General features: G+C 36.9%; 1 protein-coding gene across 2 annotated transcripts in view; it reads right to left on the reverse strand.

Annotated features, from left to right (window-relative positions):
* The window catches only part of LOC306869924 (regulator of G-protein signaling 3-like), a 100,292-nt gene extending 88,998 nt beyond the window's left edge, over positions 1-11,294 (reverse strand). Inside the window, exon 1 of one of the 2 annotated variants that reach the window (XM_079416876.1) lies at positions 10,998-11,294. In XM_079416876.1, the coding sequence (XP_079273002.1) occupies positions 10,998-11,012 (15 nt within the window). In that variant the 5' untranslated portion in view covers positions 11,013-11,294. Of the gene's footprint in view, positions 1-3,860; positions 3,954-10,997 lie in introns of those variants that run through there. The other variant, XM_079416875.1, reaches the window with a different exon arrangement.
* Positions 11,295-19,853: the final 8,559 nt, after the last annotated feature.

Here is a 19,853-nt window from a genome sequence, read left to right on the forward strand (position 1 = left end):
CAACCAAATAAAGGCATAAAATATTCAACAGTAAACCAAACAACCATTACCTTTTTTATGGCCATTAGAGACAAACCCTCTGATACTAGAGCCTAATATATTCCTCTACTCTCAGAGAGAGCGGGGAGGGCAAAAAGGTAAAATTAATCAAACACAGAAGGTCAGGGACACACAATACTTGATTAAAGTCACACAAGCCATCACAAAGTCATACGGCCCAATAAAGACGCCCGCTGTAGTCATTAACATGGCTGCCACAGGGAAGCCTCGTTTTCTTGATCCCTCATGCCCAATCTCACCAACGCCTGTCCTCCACAAACAAACATGGTTAGGGCTGCTAGACCTAAAAGATTAATGAATGAAGGGAAGATAAATGTTGCAACTCATCGGTGGGACACGTTGCATCATCACCAAATAACAGCTTGGTCCCTCTAACGTTTTGATGTGACCTAATTAAAATAAAATAATGCAATAAAATCTACTCTCATTATTATGTCAATAAAGGCCAATTTTTCACATAAAATAATGCCTTTAGTAAATACCAATGTTGGAAAACAGACAAACACATCCAAAACACATTTAGTTGAAGACAATGTAACCTCCACAAACAGCTGTGAAAGGTAACAATGCTGTCAAATCCATGTAATAATTTCACATTTAGGTACTATTTCGTACAAAAACCCCCTCTGGAGTAACATAGGAGGAAAAAATGTTTTGCATCTCTAGCATTAAATGTATCAGTGAATTTCTAAATTGAGAGGACGAGCTACAAGTCGTGGGCACAGTTTACAAACCTGTCTGTGCAGATTACAAATCTAAGAATACGGTTGCCAAATCTGAGAGTACAAACTTTTAAATTACTTTACTTTACTTACTTTTGTCATTTAGCTGACGCTTTTGTCCAAAGCGATTTACAAATAAGAAAAAGTAACTAAAACTAAAAGTTACAACTCTATAAATACTATATACCCACATATTTAAGAAAATAAAGTTCATAAACGGAGCACCGATTATCAGAAAACATTCTTCTACTGTAAATGACCCATACTTTCTCATGATGCAGTAAATATAGTTCACAGTGGGGATTTATGTGAATTATCTCGTAGTCACCTACTTCACCTACTGCTCATTGTAAAGCAGTGTAACTGTAACTTAACTAACTTACATGACATACGGCCAAGTATGGTGACCCATACTCGGAATTCACTTCCCCACCTACAATTCCTGCCGGCCCGAGACTCGAACCTAACTCTCTCGACTCTCTAACCATTAGGCCTCAGCTGCCCACTGTTGCAACATGCACTACATGTACCGTATTAAAATTAAGGAATTTTCCATATTGATTCTTCCCACCATATTTTGAATTATGCATGTTTTGTTGCATTTTAGGCCTAAAGAAAATATATGTAAACTCAAGGGATAATGAAAGAATAATTACTGAATGAAAGAAGGGATTTCTGAAATTACTAGTCCCTTATTTATTTACTTACAGTGTATTGGAGATTCTATCTATCTATCTATTTATCTATCTACTAGCACTTTGTTAGGTTGTGTCCTGATCTCCCATAATTGTACAGTCACCAAATAGTTTTCCAGTTGATTTCAGCATAGAAGCCTACATCTACAAAATGGACAAAGGGCTTTTTGAGGTTTGTTTCAGAATCAATATAAACGCTGATTGCAGGCAAACTAAACAGAGCAGGCTTGTTTCAGCTAAAGGAAATATGTGAGTAAAAATAAACTGCATTGAAGCAAATGTAAGTGTCCTTATTGATCTTACTCATGTTCATTTGGGAAGGAGGGTGACATATAGTTTAATAAAGAGTATGCACATCTCAAAATTTAATTAATATTTTTGCACTTAATATTTATTAAACCTTTAAAGGGCTCATATGATGTGATTTCAAGTTTTCTTTTCTCTTTGGAGTGTTACAAGCTATTTGTGCATAGATAAGATCCCTGAAGTTGCAAAGACTAAAGTCTCAAAACCAAAGAGATATTCTTTATAAAAGTTAAGACTTGTCCACGCCCTCCTAAAACGGCTCATTTAAACACGCCCCCACATGTCTACGTCACGATGTGGGGAGATTTTCATAACACTGCCCAAATGTATACACAAAGAAAGAGGGAGTGATTTTTATTCTGGCTGTAGCCTACAATGCTGGATTGTAGGCTACAGCCTGTTTCTATAAAGTGGGGCAATTCCAACTTTGCAAGGACAGTCTGATGCTTCTGACTCACAGCCTAAAAGTATGTTTCTGCCACTGATGATTCAAACCCGAGTTTTGAGCTGTGTAGAGTAGCTCTTGTTGTTTGTCGTTTCTTCGATCACAAATGTAGTCATGGTAATGTTTACGTGGCGCGATGCAATGTGATGCGTAAAAAGGCAGTATAAGTCATTATAATCAGTAATTGTGTCACACACTTGAGGTATTCGGCCAATCACAACACACTGGATAACTGGCCAATCAGAGCATGCCTCGCTTCTCAGAACGATGAGCTTTGTAAAAATCGACGCGTTTCAGAAAGGCGGGGCATAGAGGAGTAACAATAATGTACAGTATGTGGAAAATAATGTTTTTTTAAACTTTAAACCACATAAACACATTGCATTACACCAAATACACAAAATATTGTTCTTTTTAGCTTATATATTACTTTTTATAGCTCATATTATGATATATAGTGAGAATATGGTTTTATTTTGTTTTATTCCGAGATCCAAAGTGAGCAAAAGCATACAATTTGGTACAGGTATTGATATTTATATGGCAAAAAATATGATAAAAAAAACTTCAGTCCAGTAAGTTTTCTTGAAATGTTACTAACAATATACAACAATATAAAAGTTATTCTTTTAACGTTGTGATTTTTAGAAAATCAGCAAATATTTAATGACAGAAACACGTGAGCCACGAGGTGAACGTTTGTACAATTTCACTAAAAGGGCTTTTACTCACTAAAATGTTAACTAACAATAAGATGACAGAATACATGTAGTAGATTTTGTGCAACAGGTTTTTTCAGCAAGTTTTAATCATGTTGATAATTTAGAGACCTTAGAAATGTGCATGTCAAATATGATACAGTAGGTTTTATAGGTTTAAGGTGTGGTTTATTTAGTCAACACGTTCTCACTCCCAACTCATCACATATTGACGCTTCAATAGCGTCGCTTTTTGATGCTCAAGGTTCCCTTTTAGCGGCATTTTTTGATGCACAGGGGTATCATTTTAGCATTTAGTATGACTTCCTTTTTCTTTATTGATAGCAATACTCAAGCTTGCATGGACGCCAAAAAACCTGTGCAAAACCTGATGATCCATTATTAAGTGGGCTTGTCAACAGAGATGAGAAATTTTGGCCAACTTTTTGTGTCAGTTGTTTTATAGCAATGTCACTTTTAGATAGCAATAACATTAAAAAGAGGCTTGTGTTTAAGTCTTTTGATATCTCAGATGTTTCTCTTGACAACCCCCCCCCCCCCCCCCCCCCATAATCTCAATAGTGCCTCCTCTGAAGTTCTCAGTGTCTCAAATCATGCTCAGATTTGCATCACTGTAGTCAGAGATGTCAATATGAAGTCAAACATGTATCATTCAATGCTCATTCTTTCAACACCACCTTTATTTTATAGCTCTATATAGTGACTCTTTAGTTTCAGTTGTTAGTTGAGACTGAGTTTGCGTCCAGAGAAATAGAAGAGCAACTTCTGACCAAAACTGTTCCCCACACACTTTGACATCCTGTAAGCTTCTACACAACAGCAGCAAAAACATACACAAGCAGCACACAAGCACATACACGGAAACACTTGTAAACACAGACAGAAGTAAACCACACCATGGACACACACTCACCGTCAGAACGGACAAACAGCCACGAGAATCAAACCCTGATGTGCATCCGTGTGTGTATCTCTGTGTGTGTGTGTGCATGCAGATTCCAGTTTCTTCTGCGAGATCACAAGAAGTGAAAGAGAGAAAAGGACTGAGAGACAAAGTGAAATCTAGTGGTCGGATGGGCAACACCCTCTTCACATAAACATATGATGAGTGGAAGGAAAGCGAGAGAGCCTGTGAGTGTGTGAGTGGGAGTATGTGTGTGTGTGTGTGTGTTTGTGTGTGTGAGTGTGAGAGAGTGAGAGAGTGTGAGAGAGAGAGAAAGAGAGAGAGATTTTCACAAACACACCATTAAACGCTGATCACTCACCCCAGCCTCACTCAAGACATCATGCCACTTGGTTGGACTTCCATGTCTGACTGAATCCACAATCATTAACATTGACTATACACACACAAACACACACACACACACACAGAGAGAGAGAGTCCTATCTGCTCAAAATGGCCTGAAAAGCAGATAATCTAGAATGGTAAACTACAAACTTATTTAAATGCTACTAAATTCTACAACTAGAAAGTAAAGCATTTGAGTCAATTATACCAGTGTCAGTCTGAATTCTCGATTCTCTGGCTGGCAGGTATGCATTAAAACTATTTAAGGCACAGTTAGACCAAAGTCAGTTTAATATGGAAGCCCATTTCCGCCACTGAATAAAAAATAAAAAAGGTAATGGCGACTATTTATCTCTCAATTCTGACTTTTTTTCTCAGAATTGTGTGATATAAACTCGCAATTGCGAGTTATAAAGTCATAATTGTGAGATATAAACTCGCAATTCTGAGAAAGTCAGAATTGCGAGATATAGTCAGAATTGCACTATATAAACACAATTCTGACTTTTTTTCTCACAATTGCGAGACATACACTCACAATTTGGACTTTTTTTCTCACAATTGCGAGATATAAAGTCACAATTGCGAGTTATTAAGTCAGAATTGTGAGATATAAAGTCGCAATTCTGAGAACATATTAGTCTTTTTTTTCCCCTTCAAAATTGGATTTCATAACTTGCAATTACAAGTTTATATCTCACAATTCTGATAAAAAAGTCAGAATTGCAAGTTTATGTCTCACAATTCTCACTTTATATCTCACAATTCTGACTTTATAACTCGCAATTGTGACTTTATATCTCGCAATTCTGAGAAAAAAGTCAGAATTGTGAGTTTATATAGCACAATTCTGACTTTATATCTCGCAATTCTGACTTTATAACTCGCAATTGCGAGTTTATATCTCACAATTATGTGAAAAAAAGTACACAGATGTCACGGTTCGGTATGTATCTTGGTTCGGGGGGTCACTGTTCCATACGATTTCGGTACAACAGGGAAAAAAAAAATCTACTGTGCTCGGTTTATTTTCATTTATTTTGAACAGACAGTAGTGCAAATTCAATTTTTTTTCCACCTAGATGTAGACTAAATATTATTACAATGTTATATATATAAAATCTGTTTTGTTTTCATTGTGAGTGTACACAAATAAAAGTAGACCTTTATACAGTGATGCATTATTAATAAGACAATAAGTGTTTCAAGTTGATTCTGCTGGTATAAGGAAACAGTTGAAGTGATCGCGTCGGAGCGCACACACGCACACACACACACACACACAAAACACATCAGTTCCAGCATAGCTAGCTTGACAGCGCAGTTGGTACTATATCAAAATAAAATGCAGTGAACCAAACATCAGCGCGCCCGCCTCTGTATCACCGTTGGAACGCGACTGAAGTACAAAGCCTATAATTTACACAATAAATAGTAGTTTATCATTCAGATACATCACAAATATGGAAATATTATGGAATATTTGGATTTGTGCCGAATGAGAGAGGTAGGATGCACGAGCACAAAGCCCCATTTCGCAAACAGTTGAGTGCGCAAGCCTTTAAAGTATACTCCTTTGTCAGTCTATGTGAGAAACACGTTCAGAATCAGCACATGGTCATTGTCTGGGGGCTTTGTTTTCAAGTGCACAACTCATGGCATTCGCTGTTCTTCTGCTAGCGGTTATCAAACAATGTTGCATTACGCCTTCTGGATTGGAGGTGAATTGCCTGTATTCGTTGTAAGGCCTCATGCACCGAACCGAGATGTATCGTTCCACCCCTAATAAATATATATATAATTCATTCATTCAAGAATTAATTCAAATTTCAAAAATGTACATAGTTTCAATTTAGTTCTGGATGGTGCACAACCCTTTTGTCTAAGGCACTGGTGCTTTTGTGTTTATGTATTTATGTATGTGTTTATTTATTTATTTCCTTTTTTCTTCATATTAGGTCTAATGTTAGTTAGATTTTCCTGTGCCAAAATACTTGGCATTTTTATTTTATTTTATTTATTTATTCATTTATGTATTTATTGGTTTGTCTTTATGAAACACCCCAACATTAAAGGGGACCTATTATGCCCCTTTTTACAAGATGTAAAATAAGTCTCTGAAGTCCCCAGCGCATATGTGAAATTTGAGCTCAGAATACCTGATAGATACATTTTTAGAGCTTGTTAAAATTGCCACTTCTGATTATGAGATTGCAACTTCAAGTGATCGACTCACATTGCTTTCATTTGCAACTTTTAACTACCACATTCCTATTCAGGCTCTTTCAGAAAGGCAATTTGGAAAACAAACGCGTGATACTTACTTTGTCTGGAGCTGACGTTTGCGCACAAAGCGTTGGTATTGATTCCTAAACATTTAGGGGACATTACCGATTTTTTCCAGGATATTTCCTTCAAAAATGAAATTTAACCACAGTGTCCTCGGCTCAGATGAGGGGAGATTATGGTGCCTCCTATGTTCGTTAGTGCATCCCAAAACACAACACTTATAAAGCCTCTTTGGCGCTGACATTGTATATATCTCCAGTAATGGTAGACCGCAGCTTCTCACTCAGGTAGTGATGGGTTGTTCTTGATCTTTAATGTGACTCGGGAAGAACGAGTCGCCTCGAGGAGTTATTCATTCATTCACGCATGCGCAACATCCTAGAGGTTCTGCACTAAATTAGTTAAACTGTTTCGAGTCTTCGGGTTTTTCGAGTCGTTCGTTCATCACGTGACAGCCCCATACACGTAACCTATGCAGTCTGAGCTGGAAAGAGCATTGATTATTTCATCTCTCGAGTCTTTGGGTTTGAGTCCATTGTTCATCACGTGACAGCACCATAAGCTAAACCTATGCAGTCTGAGGGAAAAAGACTTAATAATAATAATAATAAATATAGCTGCAAGCAGCAATAACTGGGGTTCAAGCACTTAAGGTGGTCTTATCTTAAATTATGTGATCATTCTAAATGTATTTTAATAGACTGAATCGTGCAGTGAAACTCGTACGTGCAGTGAAACACACACTAGTTTAACCTATGTTAACTGGTTCATTCTCTGACAGCAGGTGTCGCGTTTGGCTGAAATATAACGGTTTTCCCGGTAAAGACAGAACACAAAACAGATCAGCACCGGACTTTTTTCATAAAATCATAGCCTTTTGAAGTTCAATCGTCACATTCAGCCATATCCCAATCCTGGACTTTCCGTCTCCAAATTTAAAACCTCTTGAAATCATAATTAAGACTGTCTAGTACAATTTAAGACATTTTAAGGCCTTAAATTTGATACAACTACATTTAAGACTTTTTAAGACCCCGCGGAAACCCTGTGATATGTCTGTATGAACAAAATGATAAACTTTGACTAAATGTGATTTCAAATGTTGTAACAGTGATTTTATAATATCTAAGCATGAATCCATCAAACCTATGAACAGTATTGTTTAAGTTAGTTCAGTGGTTCTCAAACCTCTCCATGAAGTACCCCCAGCACTGCACATTTTGTTTGTCTCCCTATATCTGACACACCCACAAATTATGCATCATTTTACACCGTTTTGAGAATTTGATGGCTTTTTTTTAGGATCTATAGGCCTTTGGGTACACTTTGTAAAGAACATATTATAAAATGACCGATTTATAGTTGTGCAAATGCAAATGTTCAACTTTTTATGATAATTATTGACCTAGAGATGCAAAGTTGATCAGAATGAGAAGATCTGTCATATTATATGAAGATATAGTGTATAAGTGAATATGCTCTGGGTGTGTGTTCACGGTGTGTGTTCACTGCTGTGTGTGTGCACTTTGGATGGGTTAAATGCAGAGCACAAATTCCGAGTATGGGTCACCATACTTGGCCATATGTCACGTCACTTTCACTTTCACTTTCAATATTATGAATATGTTATTGCAATTTGAGGTCATTTACTATAGAAATACTGTGTTTTAGAGGCCGTTTTCACTGTTATAGAGCCACCTATGGTCCTATCTCCATGAAACGTTGCATGCTTGTTAAGAGTCATTTGACACGTTTTCATCAAGTTTAGTAAAGTTTCCAGTCTTCGTTTAGGTTTTATAGGCTTCTGGGTATATTTGGCCACACCCCTTTTTTAATGACCCCATTACAGCTAACCAAAGGACAAAATTCTATTTTTTTTTTTGATAATTATTGATCGAGAGAGTCCAGAGAATATTACTACAGTGGTTTGATCGAGATTGAGCGAAAAATCAGAGGGCCATGGATCAAACATGCCCACCAAGTTTCGTTTCGTTCAGCCACCGTTAACCTTGTCTAATAGGTATTAAAACTTCATTGGCCGATGGCGGCCATGTTTTTTTAGATACGCCAATGTCCTCATAAACACTTATGCCACATGGGACAAAGACACTGCATACCGATTTTTCAGGTCAATTGGACTAACGCTTGCGTAGTTATAGCCATTGTTATGTTTTTTTTTTTTTTCATTTTATAGCGCCACCAAGTGGCAGAGCTTCATAATTGTTTTTTTTTATTATTTCACCAAAGATTGAGCTCTTACACATGTGTACCGAGTTTGATGAAGATATCTCATTTTATTCACGAGTTATAGCCTTTTTCGTAAAATTGGCCCTTCACTTTTGAACGTTTTGGCGCCCCATTGTGACAGTGAGTCGAAATTTCAACATTTTTTTGATAATTATTGATATTCACTGTCCAGAGAATTTTTGTGAACTGGTTTGGTTCAGATTGGGCAAAAAACCTAGGACTAGTTCACAAAAGTAGGTTTTTGGACATAGCTCAATTTTGCGGGGAAAAAACGTACCTCGCAGCGCGAATCCAATTTTTTAGGTTTTTGGAATCCTTGACCCAAGGATTCCAAAAATGAAATTTTTTTGAGTCTACAACAAGCAGTTTAGGGGCTATGTACGATTTCACATTTTTGTTCGCTGTAGCGCCCCTCATAGGCCAATTGGGGCGAGGGTTTAGCATAGGTTTAGCTTATGAGGCTGTCACGTGATGAACGAACGACTCAAACCTGAAGACTTGTCAGATAAGAGGTGTGGTGAGCTAATCATAGACTAAAGACCCAGGAAAACAATGAATTTTTTTTTTCTGTTTCTTATACCATTATGTATTAATTGTTTGTAGTGTGATCAACGTTTGCATAAGAAGTAGATGTGTTAGGGAAGTAACACATAACATTTTCATTATATTTAGCTAAAATAAACGAAATTTACGAAATGACTCGAAAAAACATTAGTTCATTTTGAGACTCAAAGTCGGTAAAATGATCCGAACATCCCATCACTAAACTCAGGGCTGTGTTTATGCTAATAGGGCAGAGAGCGTCACAAGTGGGCGGGACTTTTTCCCCTCGGTGACGTGAACAGAGGGAGAATCTGAAACGGCTCTTTTGGAGAGACTGCTCATGATTTATTGGTTTTATAAAAAAATTACTTGTGGATTTTTAACATTATAGGCTGGTTGTTTTCACACACTGCCGCCATACAACTGTGTTAAAACACCTTATAAAAGTGATTTTTGCATAATAGGTCCCCTTTAAACAAGCAGCTTTTACATCTCAGTTGTCAATGTGTCTCAATGTATCCTATCGAAATGTACACATCATGCCATATTTGGTATCACTGACATTGACTGAATATCTAAAACTATCAGTCTTATCACTGACATGAAACCTGGCATGACACGTCTTCACACGGCATATTTGAATGTGTGCAAACAATGACGGGGAAGATTTTCAGGAACTTATATATGGTGTATTACTCACACAAATGCTACCGAATGGCTTCAAATATAGCACATCAGTCATATTGAGCAGTCATATTGTCCCGTCTTTGTATGAACACTAATTTCTCCTTTTGTGTTTCACAGAATATATCAAAACAGGGTTGGCTTCAAGGTGCATAAATGATGACATTTAATGAAATTTTTCTTCTTTCTTTTTTTTTTTAACAAAACCTCTCAAATACCACAACAACTACATGAGGACGTTTTTAAGAACAACAAGTTGAGAAATCTTCTCTTCAAGTGTGTGCACATTATAAACTTTTTTGAAAGGACATTTCCTCTGCAGACTGACATTCACATCTGACTCGTACAGTTGCGGTTTACCTCGCCTCCGCAAGCATTGTGGGAAATGTCAGTCACATACACCTCCTAAAGCAATCTATCATCACACAAGCCACCTCTCTCTGTGTATGTTTTGCTCTGTGTGAAAATGAGTGCAAGAAACTTTATTTAACAATTTACCACATGCTTATCTCAGCAAGCGCCATTTATAACCAATAAAACGCACGGACACACACTCAAACAGACATAAAATATGAACACGTTAAACATTTCATATATGTTCATTACTCATAAAATTAATAAAATATTCCTTCCTAAAAAAGGAAATAAATCCAAAACAATATCCATAAAATATATGTATATTTTCCATACAAATGAAGCTTATAATTTTTTGAAGTAAACATAAAATCTGCACTATAAAAACAGAAAATAAAATAAAAACAACTACAAATATTTATTGGAAAATATAAATGTAATCTTAATGAAATCTGTGATATTAAATGAAACTGCAACATAAATGTCAGGTACGCAATCAACCTGATAAAACAGCAAGGTAAGCCATGCAGCTTTAGAAACATCTATTCCCATTTTCTGGACACACACACATATGAGTGTACGCACAAACGGTATCAAATTAGGTGTAAAGGTTCAGTTCTGGTCCCATTAAAGCAGGTGTACCTTGAATACAGGCATCTGGCCGCTGTGAATGCGTCTCTTTCACATGTGCTGATCCTGAATCCTGTCCAGTAGACGTCTCCTTCTGTACTTCTGCCTAGAAATGTACGGTAAGTTCCCTTTTGCGTCTGTTTTGTTCTATTTCAGTCTACCTGTTCTTTTGCTCTCTCTGTGTGGATTTGTGTTACCCTGTCCACGGTTTCATTGTGAGTTCCACAACATTTGCTGCAGACTCTGTATGTGTGTTAGCAGCTGCTCTGAGGCGCGACTGTGCTGCTGAATAAAATGACTGGAGAGAGAGAGATTGAGAGCGAGAGAGGGAGAAAGAAAAGAGAGGACTGCCCATGTCCTGTCTCTCTCTTTCGTTTTCTCTCGTTCTCTCTCTCCAGAGACAGACCGCTGTCCCGCTCTGCTTGCTGTTATTTTTAGAAGTGGCCGAGCCATGAATCAAAGGCTCGTAAAAGAAACAGGCACATGTCATACATATGCCAACAGATCAGGGGATCTCTATCTCATACACACAAACACACACAATCCCCGCTCAGCCATTTGTGCAAATTGCGTCAGCCCTGGTGCAGAAAAACTGCAAGATGCTTGATTTTTGTGTGGTCATTATTGAGGAGGGTTGTGTATTTTGTTCTCATAATGCATTACAGTGAAACCTCAACATATCTACTATAATCATTTTGTTTCAGCAATAATGGCCAAAGATAAAGCCACCTGATCTATAGATACATGATAGATCCTAGTACAAAGACTCTAAGTCAAGGTCACTTGAAACCTTCAGTCCTTCCGATATGTCACATTCATCTGTGACACTGAGTTAAAACCAGCCTGAAATTGCAATTGCAATTCCAATGGATGATGCACAACATCTATTTTGAATAAACTGAGTTCATATTGTCTAAATTGCAGTACATTAATTAAATTGCATTAGCCTGTATGATACTGTATATATACACATTAAATCAGAGTTGCACATCAATGTCATTAAAGTCTCATAGACCCTTTACTAAAATCAGTTCAGTCAGAAAGCAATAAATGAGATCTGTCTCAGGACCCATTTAATTACCATAAAACATATCTGCCATGCAGGACTGACATAACATTAAAGTAATGAATAGTCTAGTTAAAGGCTGTTCTCTCTTTAAAGACAACCAAACAAGATCCATCAAAAGCTAAGTATTCCTGTTCAAAGCTTGACAAGAGAATTGATGAAGTCAAATTAAATACGATAAAACATCGATGTGCAGTATATGTGGCCATTTGTAAAGACTGAGAGATCATTCATATTTATAATGCAGACATCAAGATACATCTTAAAGACATAGTCCACCCAAAAATGAAAATTCTGTTATCATTTACCCCTACGTTCAATAATCTTCAAAACACATCAAATAATATCAATATTACATATATTTTAAAGAAGAGATTTCTCTCCATCCATCTAAAGTCCATTCCAAAAGTAAAAGTAATCTAAATAAAAAAAGTAATCTATATAAATCAAGCAGCTTAAACTATGCTTTCCTGTAGCTCAAATAGTAGAGCATGGCGCTAGCAACGCCAAGGTCATGGGTTCGATTCCCAAGGAAAGCAAGAGCTGATAAAATGTAAAAAAAAAAAAAAAAAAAAATGTAACTTGAACGCAATGTAAGTCGCTTTGGATAAAAGCGTCTGCTAAATGCATAAATGTAAATGTAAATGTAAATCCAAGTCTTCTGAAGAAACACAAATGCACAATGATTCACTCATTACGCTCTCCTAAAGAACAAAATGAGAAACGGTCAACAAAACTGTGTATGTGTTTAAAGGCAGGGTAGGAGATGTGGTTCAAAAATATGTTTTGTTATGCTGATTCAAAGCCTGCTCACATCCTGATAGCATTCACTAAGTTAAGTGGTATAAAGTAATTTATATGTATTTTACGGTGCCCGGGAGGGGCGGTCTTCGGTTCACTTAGTTTTGTCGCAGCCACGACATATTAAGTCTTGGGAATGTGATATTATGTTGTGGCCATGAGATCGTTTTGTCGAGGTAACAACATCCATTTCTCATTTAATTTCAGTTTAATGCTAAAGAAACCTATGTGACCATAGCAACCCGGGATTATCAGAGATGGATAAAACATTTTTTATTAACATTAAACATTTCATTTAATATTTGTATATTATTATTATTATTAGGTTATATTAACTTGTTAGGGCTATATTTTTTATATTTATTTCATATAAATATAATATTTGATTATTTTCCCATTTCAATTTGTGTATCACTTTACCTAATTAACGTTCTATATATAATTATGCTATTTGCCTGACAATTATGCCAATACTTTATGATTGTAGGCTGTTTATACCAGTGCGTGATGATAAATGAGCGTGATAGTTTTCATTAACAAATGACACAACGTGAATGATTCATTCCACAACGAAACACTAGGCAGTAGGCTATAATATTAATACTTATTAATTTGCAGAAAAAAAAGAAATATATGTTAAATTCAACCTTTAAACTGCATTTCCAATAGGCTATAAATTCCAGTCACAGCATAATCAAAGCTTTAGTATGTCGAGCATTTACAGAAGGCTTATTTACAAAACTAGTCAGAACGTTATGTAAAGAGATAGAAATGAAGGGAAAAAATAAATATAAAAATATAATAATAGGCTAATAATCATAATGATGATGATGATGATGATGATAATAATAGCTAATAATAATATACAAATATTACAGAAAAAAATGATCAGTTAATGGACACACACAGTTAGCAAGACTGTGGGATGGATAAAAATGTTTTCTTGTGTATTTTATTTTATGTACTTTATGTAACATTTAGCCTATTCATGATAAACTTGAATGCTGTGAACATCTAAATTAATTTCTGTAATAATTAATATAATAATATCTTAATTAAAAATAAAATAATGAATCTATCTCTGATAATCCTGTGTTGCGATGGTTACGTAGGTTTGTTTATGCACTAAACACGAGAAACAGATGTCGTTCCCTCAACAAAACGATCTCTTGGCCACGACATTAATATCTCGTGGCCACAACAAAACTAAATGAACCGAAGACGGCCCCTCCCGGGCACCGTAGTATTTATATAATAATAATACGAATAATTAATTACATTTATATAGCGCTTTTCTGCTTTTCTAAGCACTCAAAGCGCTCTACATTGTGAGGGGTGGTGTCTCCTCGTCCACCACCAGTGTGCAGCATCCACCTGGATATCATCTGTGGAAGGCGTATAGGACCATAAAATGTTTGTCGAATCAAAATGTTCGGTCCGAACATTACGATAGGCTGTCCTGCCTGCCTGTCAAAATATATATTTGCATACCTCTGTGCACTGTTTGCGCAGACATGATACGTCATCAGAGCACTCCAGCGAGAATGAAAGTTGCTGTTATTGTAATATTATTCGCTTTGTACTGTAATGTTTTCTCACCGGTGAATGAGACATGAGGTAATCTGACAGCCTTGCATTCAATCCTCCACCAACGCCATCTCTCATTTAGTGTGTCGCAGGTTAGTCTCTGGTCTGCCTGTGCATGTTCATGTGTTTTGGAGAAGGTGTGGCTTTGCAGAATGATTATGCAGGGAGGTTGGGGATCTTGCTTTCAATGCTAGCTTGCTAACACTAGCCTTTCCAAAATTGCCTACCTTACCTTTAAAGGGGTGGTTGACTGATTTTTTTTTCAAGGCTTAATTGTGTTTATGGGGTGCAGTCAAACTTGTTCATGATTCATTTTATTAAAAAACGCATTTTTCACATAATTTACTTTTATTCCACACCTCTCTGTCCCTTCTCTGATAAACACCCTGATTATTTCCTGGTTTTACGAAGGTTAGCTGGTCCAGTGTGTTGTGATTGGTTAGCTGGTCCAGTGTGTTGTGATTCGCTAAACCGCCTCTACTGTGCATCTGAATGTCCCGCCCCTCAGCTCAACGGCATGTGCTCCGGTTGTACTGTAAACAATGGCGTCGTCTATATTGCTTATTAATTTTAGCCCGAATGAGACTCAGAGGATATTTGCGAGGAGGATTGCGCAGAACCTGTGCAAGCACGGATTTTAATGGTATGTTTTTTGTCTGTTGTTGTCTGTTGTTTGATCATACTTTTAGATACGCTGTTATTTGTAAGTGCTACTGCTTCTGTTAGCTTTTAATATACGGTTTTATCCTAATTAAAGCCTTAATACAGCACGACAACCGCACGCGCGTCCATGTATAACGCTTCTCATAGCTATGTGAAAATAAGCGTAGAATTGGAACAGTTTGTAGGAGCTAATCTGACGATCTGAATAAGAGAGAGAGAGAGAGAGAGAGAGAGAGAGATGCAGAGCAGAGCGTGTGCAGAGCAGGGGATGCGAGGAACAGTATTAAGAATCGCTTTAGAACATTGATTTTGAAATTTGTGAATCCATTAGAATCGTCAGAAGACAGAATCACGATTCATATATAAATAGATTTTTACGCTCACCCCTAGTTTTCTCTTCATGTGATTTTAGCACCAGAGCTGTGGATCAATTAAAAATGATAATCAGTTGCACAGGTTTCTGTGATTACGCAACATTAAAATTTTATCATGCAGAATAAGGCATTAATATGTGCTTTTTCAACCTCATTTTTCAACGCGGAGGTAAGCCGATTTCTGTGAATGTGTGAGACTTCCTGTTCATTAACCGCTGTAGGGAATTATCGAGAAGAATTACAAAGTGTGGTACACAGTAAAACTGTTTACACTACAAGCCAGTGTGTTCATAATTAAAGCTGCAGTCCATAAGTTTTGCCATCTCTGTTTGAAACCTGCAATTGCAGTTACTTGCGGAATTATTTTCATTGCGTGGGTTGTGCTCCGGCACGGCTCCAGCGCGGATGAATCTAATGTTTTGAGGCAAATGTGTGGCTGTCAGTCACCGCACCGGTGTGGATACTGTACTAGCCTACGTCTTGGAATATATGACCCAAATAAGAATTTTCACCGGGTATTGTCATCAGAACAAGTAAGTAACAAGTCTGCCACATTTGTTCTGACCAACTGAGGAAAAAAAACATTACAATAAATCGCGCTACTAATGGTGATTTAATCTAACGATCGATTAGGTCATATCACATCAAACCGTACAAATTATTATTATTGTAATACTTTGTTCTCAAATTGTTAACATTAACAACATCAGCATTGTGTGACTACATGTATGTAGTGTGTATTAGCGTGTAGATTTCAATTCCTGTACAGTCTAATCTCTAGACTAATTGTCATACCATTCGAATGTCATATAAAGAAATTATTTTAAGCCAAAAAGCAAATTATTCTTCCTTCGAACTGGTTCTCTTTAAAATACAAATCCTGTGTAATCCCAGGCTATCTGTAATCAGATGCACATTTAAAACTGTAATAATTTAAATTTAGTCACATTTTTCATAAATGCATAAAATTTCTGGATTACAATCTGCCATCAAAATGATAAATGTAATTATTCCAGCCGCTGTGAGAAAAGGCCAACGATCCACCACCTGCAACATGCTCACATGCGATGGCCTATTAGCCAGGACAACATCTTTATGTTCACAGACGTGACATAATGACGTAACCTACCTGTACCACTCAAAGTAGAAAACATTATTATAAGCTTACCGTTATGAATCAGGATAAAGTAAGGCGATAGTGTTGTACTTGCTCAAATATTGATTTTGGATTATTTTTAACCAAAAAAAGTTATGGACTGCAGCTTTAAGATAATACATTAAAATAATATGGTAGACACTAGTATTCAATATCAAGCAGCAATATGTGCTGTTTTGTACAGCTAAAAATAGCTGGAAGCGAATGACACCGGAAGCCAGACACAAAACATTTATACATGGCCGTTGATACCAGTACTTATACCAATACTTCTATTACAGTTTTTTTTCAACTGCTGCCACACAAAATCTTGTCACACAATTTCTGAAACCTGACACTCAAATACCAGAACCACATACCAAATCTGCGAAACCGTACACTAATTCTCGGCCTTTGACTCAGTTTTCAATTTCATAAAACACTTTTTATAAAACACAACACACAATTCTTTATGTAACACACAAAATTCTAACATGACTTGATATTATGGCAAAGGTGTTTGTAAATGTTTGAGATGTGTTTGTGATATTTTGAATGCACTGCTTTTTTCAAAAAACACACGGCATTTTGCATTTTGTGTGTGCAATTCTTGGATTTGTGTGTAAAGTTTTGAAAAAGAGAGGCAAAGTTTTGAAAATGTGTGTAAGCAGTTGAAAAAAAACTGTAAATGGATTTATTTATTATATATTTGAAAACCATTGTTTTTAACATTTAACAGGCAAACAGCAAATTATGCTTATTTCTAATTAACAACAACAGAACCTGATCAATCATGTAACAACTTTAAATAAATTAATGTATATCAAATGTCACATAAACCCCATTATATTATGTCCGCTTTACTCTTTACAGTCAAATTCTTGTTTGCTGCTAGTATTTTTAACAAGTTCAAGTGTTTTTTGTTTTGTTTTCTTTTTTGCATTAAACACTGAAATGAATGCACCATAAGGATGAGCGCCATTCAGAAATTAAATGAGAATGCCTTTCAAATTGTAATTAAATTGTGTAATCATGTACTAGAAACTTTGTGTTCTTCATTCATTGTCACTGTAATTAACCACATTATTATAATTAGCTCATAAAGAGTTAGATAATGCTTTGTAAACAACTTATTAACCATAAGTAGTTCTCACTTTAGATTAGGTCATGGAAAATGGGAAAATATCATAAATAACCTACCCATCACAGAAGAGAGAGAGAGAGAGATTTCTGTGAGGAGTAGGTTTAGGGTGTGGCAATCTAAATTTGAATTCCAACTCATGAATGGAAAGAGAGATTATTAAATTTTGATTTTTTTTCACAATTCTAAACCGAATTAGAATGTAATTCATGAACATGTGTGTGTGTGTCTGTAGGTATACATTATGGTTACATTATTTTGAATGTGTATGCAAACATATGAAATGTGTGTGTGCTAGACCACAAATTTCAGTGAGATTTTGTTGGACCTTGACAGCATTTTAAGATAATGCATGTGTTTTCCGAATATGAAAACTGTTCCATAAGAAGACCCATCATGTATTTCTGGTCATAAGCTGCTTTCACCCATCTCACACATACACACACACAATAGACAGTAGGTGTATGCATGTCCATACGCATGCTATTGTGAGGTAAAGATAGTCCCTGAGTGTCCAGCATGACGCAGGAACCGTTGAGCGGTCAGGGGTTATTTTTAGGCTCTTCCAGGAGTGTCACAGAACAATGACTGCCGAAAACAATGTTTCTATAATCCCTGGACATAAAACTCCTCATGTCAAACTTGGGACATCACACACAGAAAGGACTACAGTATGCTTATGAATTACTCATGAGCTCATGCTGTAAAACATTCACCAAGAGACAAGTATGCTTTATTAAAGACTGAAACACACATTAACCATTAAATACTGTTTCAAAAGTATAGCCACAGACAAATTATTTAATTTAAAAAAAAAAAACTCAACCCTCAGTTTCTGTTCCAAACCTGTAAGAATTCAATCTTTCAAGTAAAAAAAAATTAATCTTTAAAGGACCTTCATTTGTGTTCTGCAGAAGCATGAAACTCATACAGGATTGGAACAACCAGAAGGTAAGTAAATGATGACAGAATTTAAATGTTTGGGTGAACTGTCACTTTAAAGGGGACCTATTATGCAAAAATCACTTTTATAAGGTGTTTGAACACCTTGTGTTGTGTGGCCGCAGTGTGTGAAAACATCCAGCCTATAATGGTAAAAATCCACCCACTCATTTTTTTTATAATCTAAAAAAATCATAAACAGTCTCTCAGAACGAGCTGTTTCAGATTCTCCCTCTGTTCATGTCACCGAGGGGAGAAAGTCCCACCCATTTGTGATGCTGCCCTATAGACACAGCCCTGAGTGAGAAGCTGTGGTCCACCTCCGCCATTACTGATTACTTGCTGTAGCTGCTGGAGATATATAATGTCAGTGCCAAAGAGGCTTTTCAAGTGTTGTGTTTTGGGATGCACTAATGAATATAGGAGTCTCCATTGACTCCATCTGAGCCGCTGATGACACTGTGGTTAAGTTTCATTGTCTAAGGAAATGTCCTGGAAAAAATCGGTAAACTCCTCAATACGTGTAGGGATCAATACCAACGCTTCGTGCGCGAACGTCTGCTCCAGACAAAGCAAGTATCACGCGTTTCACCGCAGACAAAGCAAGTATCACACCACAGTCACCGCAGTCTCCACTAACGACACTCACCAGATCCCAATCCCCTCATTTCTAATCACCGCCACCTGTCAGCACTCATCAACAGCACTATATCCCTGCACTCCTCCCGTTCACTCTCTGTCTGGTCTCAAACTTTCCATGTTGACTTACCTGACCCACTTACCTTTTGTCTACTTACCAGTTGCTCTAGTGTTCTTATCCCTGTTCTCCACTGCTCCAGTTCTCTACTGTCTCCACGCTCCGCTGTTACCTCCGGATCCCCTGGAAAAGGAAAAAGGACATTCACACTCAGATAAGCCCCTAGAGACATTTCCATTCCCCGCCTGCTTACCTGGACATTCTGCTCATCTCATTCCCCTCTGCTGCTACTCAATAAACCTGTTGATTTTATTGCACTCATCAGAACAGATGACCGGAGATGGAGTTCCCGAACCCCGCCGCTGCGGATCCCCTCGAAGAGCTGGTCAGGTGCTCTTCAAACAGCTCTCTCTATGGTCACACACACTCAGTGTTCCTCTGCCAGGTCACATGGCCATCCCT

This window comes from Barbus barbus, assembly GCF_936440315.1.
Source record: "Barbus barbus genome assembly, chromosome: 5".
Lineage (NCBI taxonomy): Eukaryota > Metazoa > Chordata > Actinopteri > Cypriniformes > Cyprinidae > Barbus > Barbus barbus.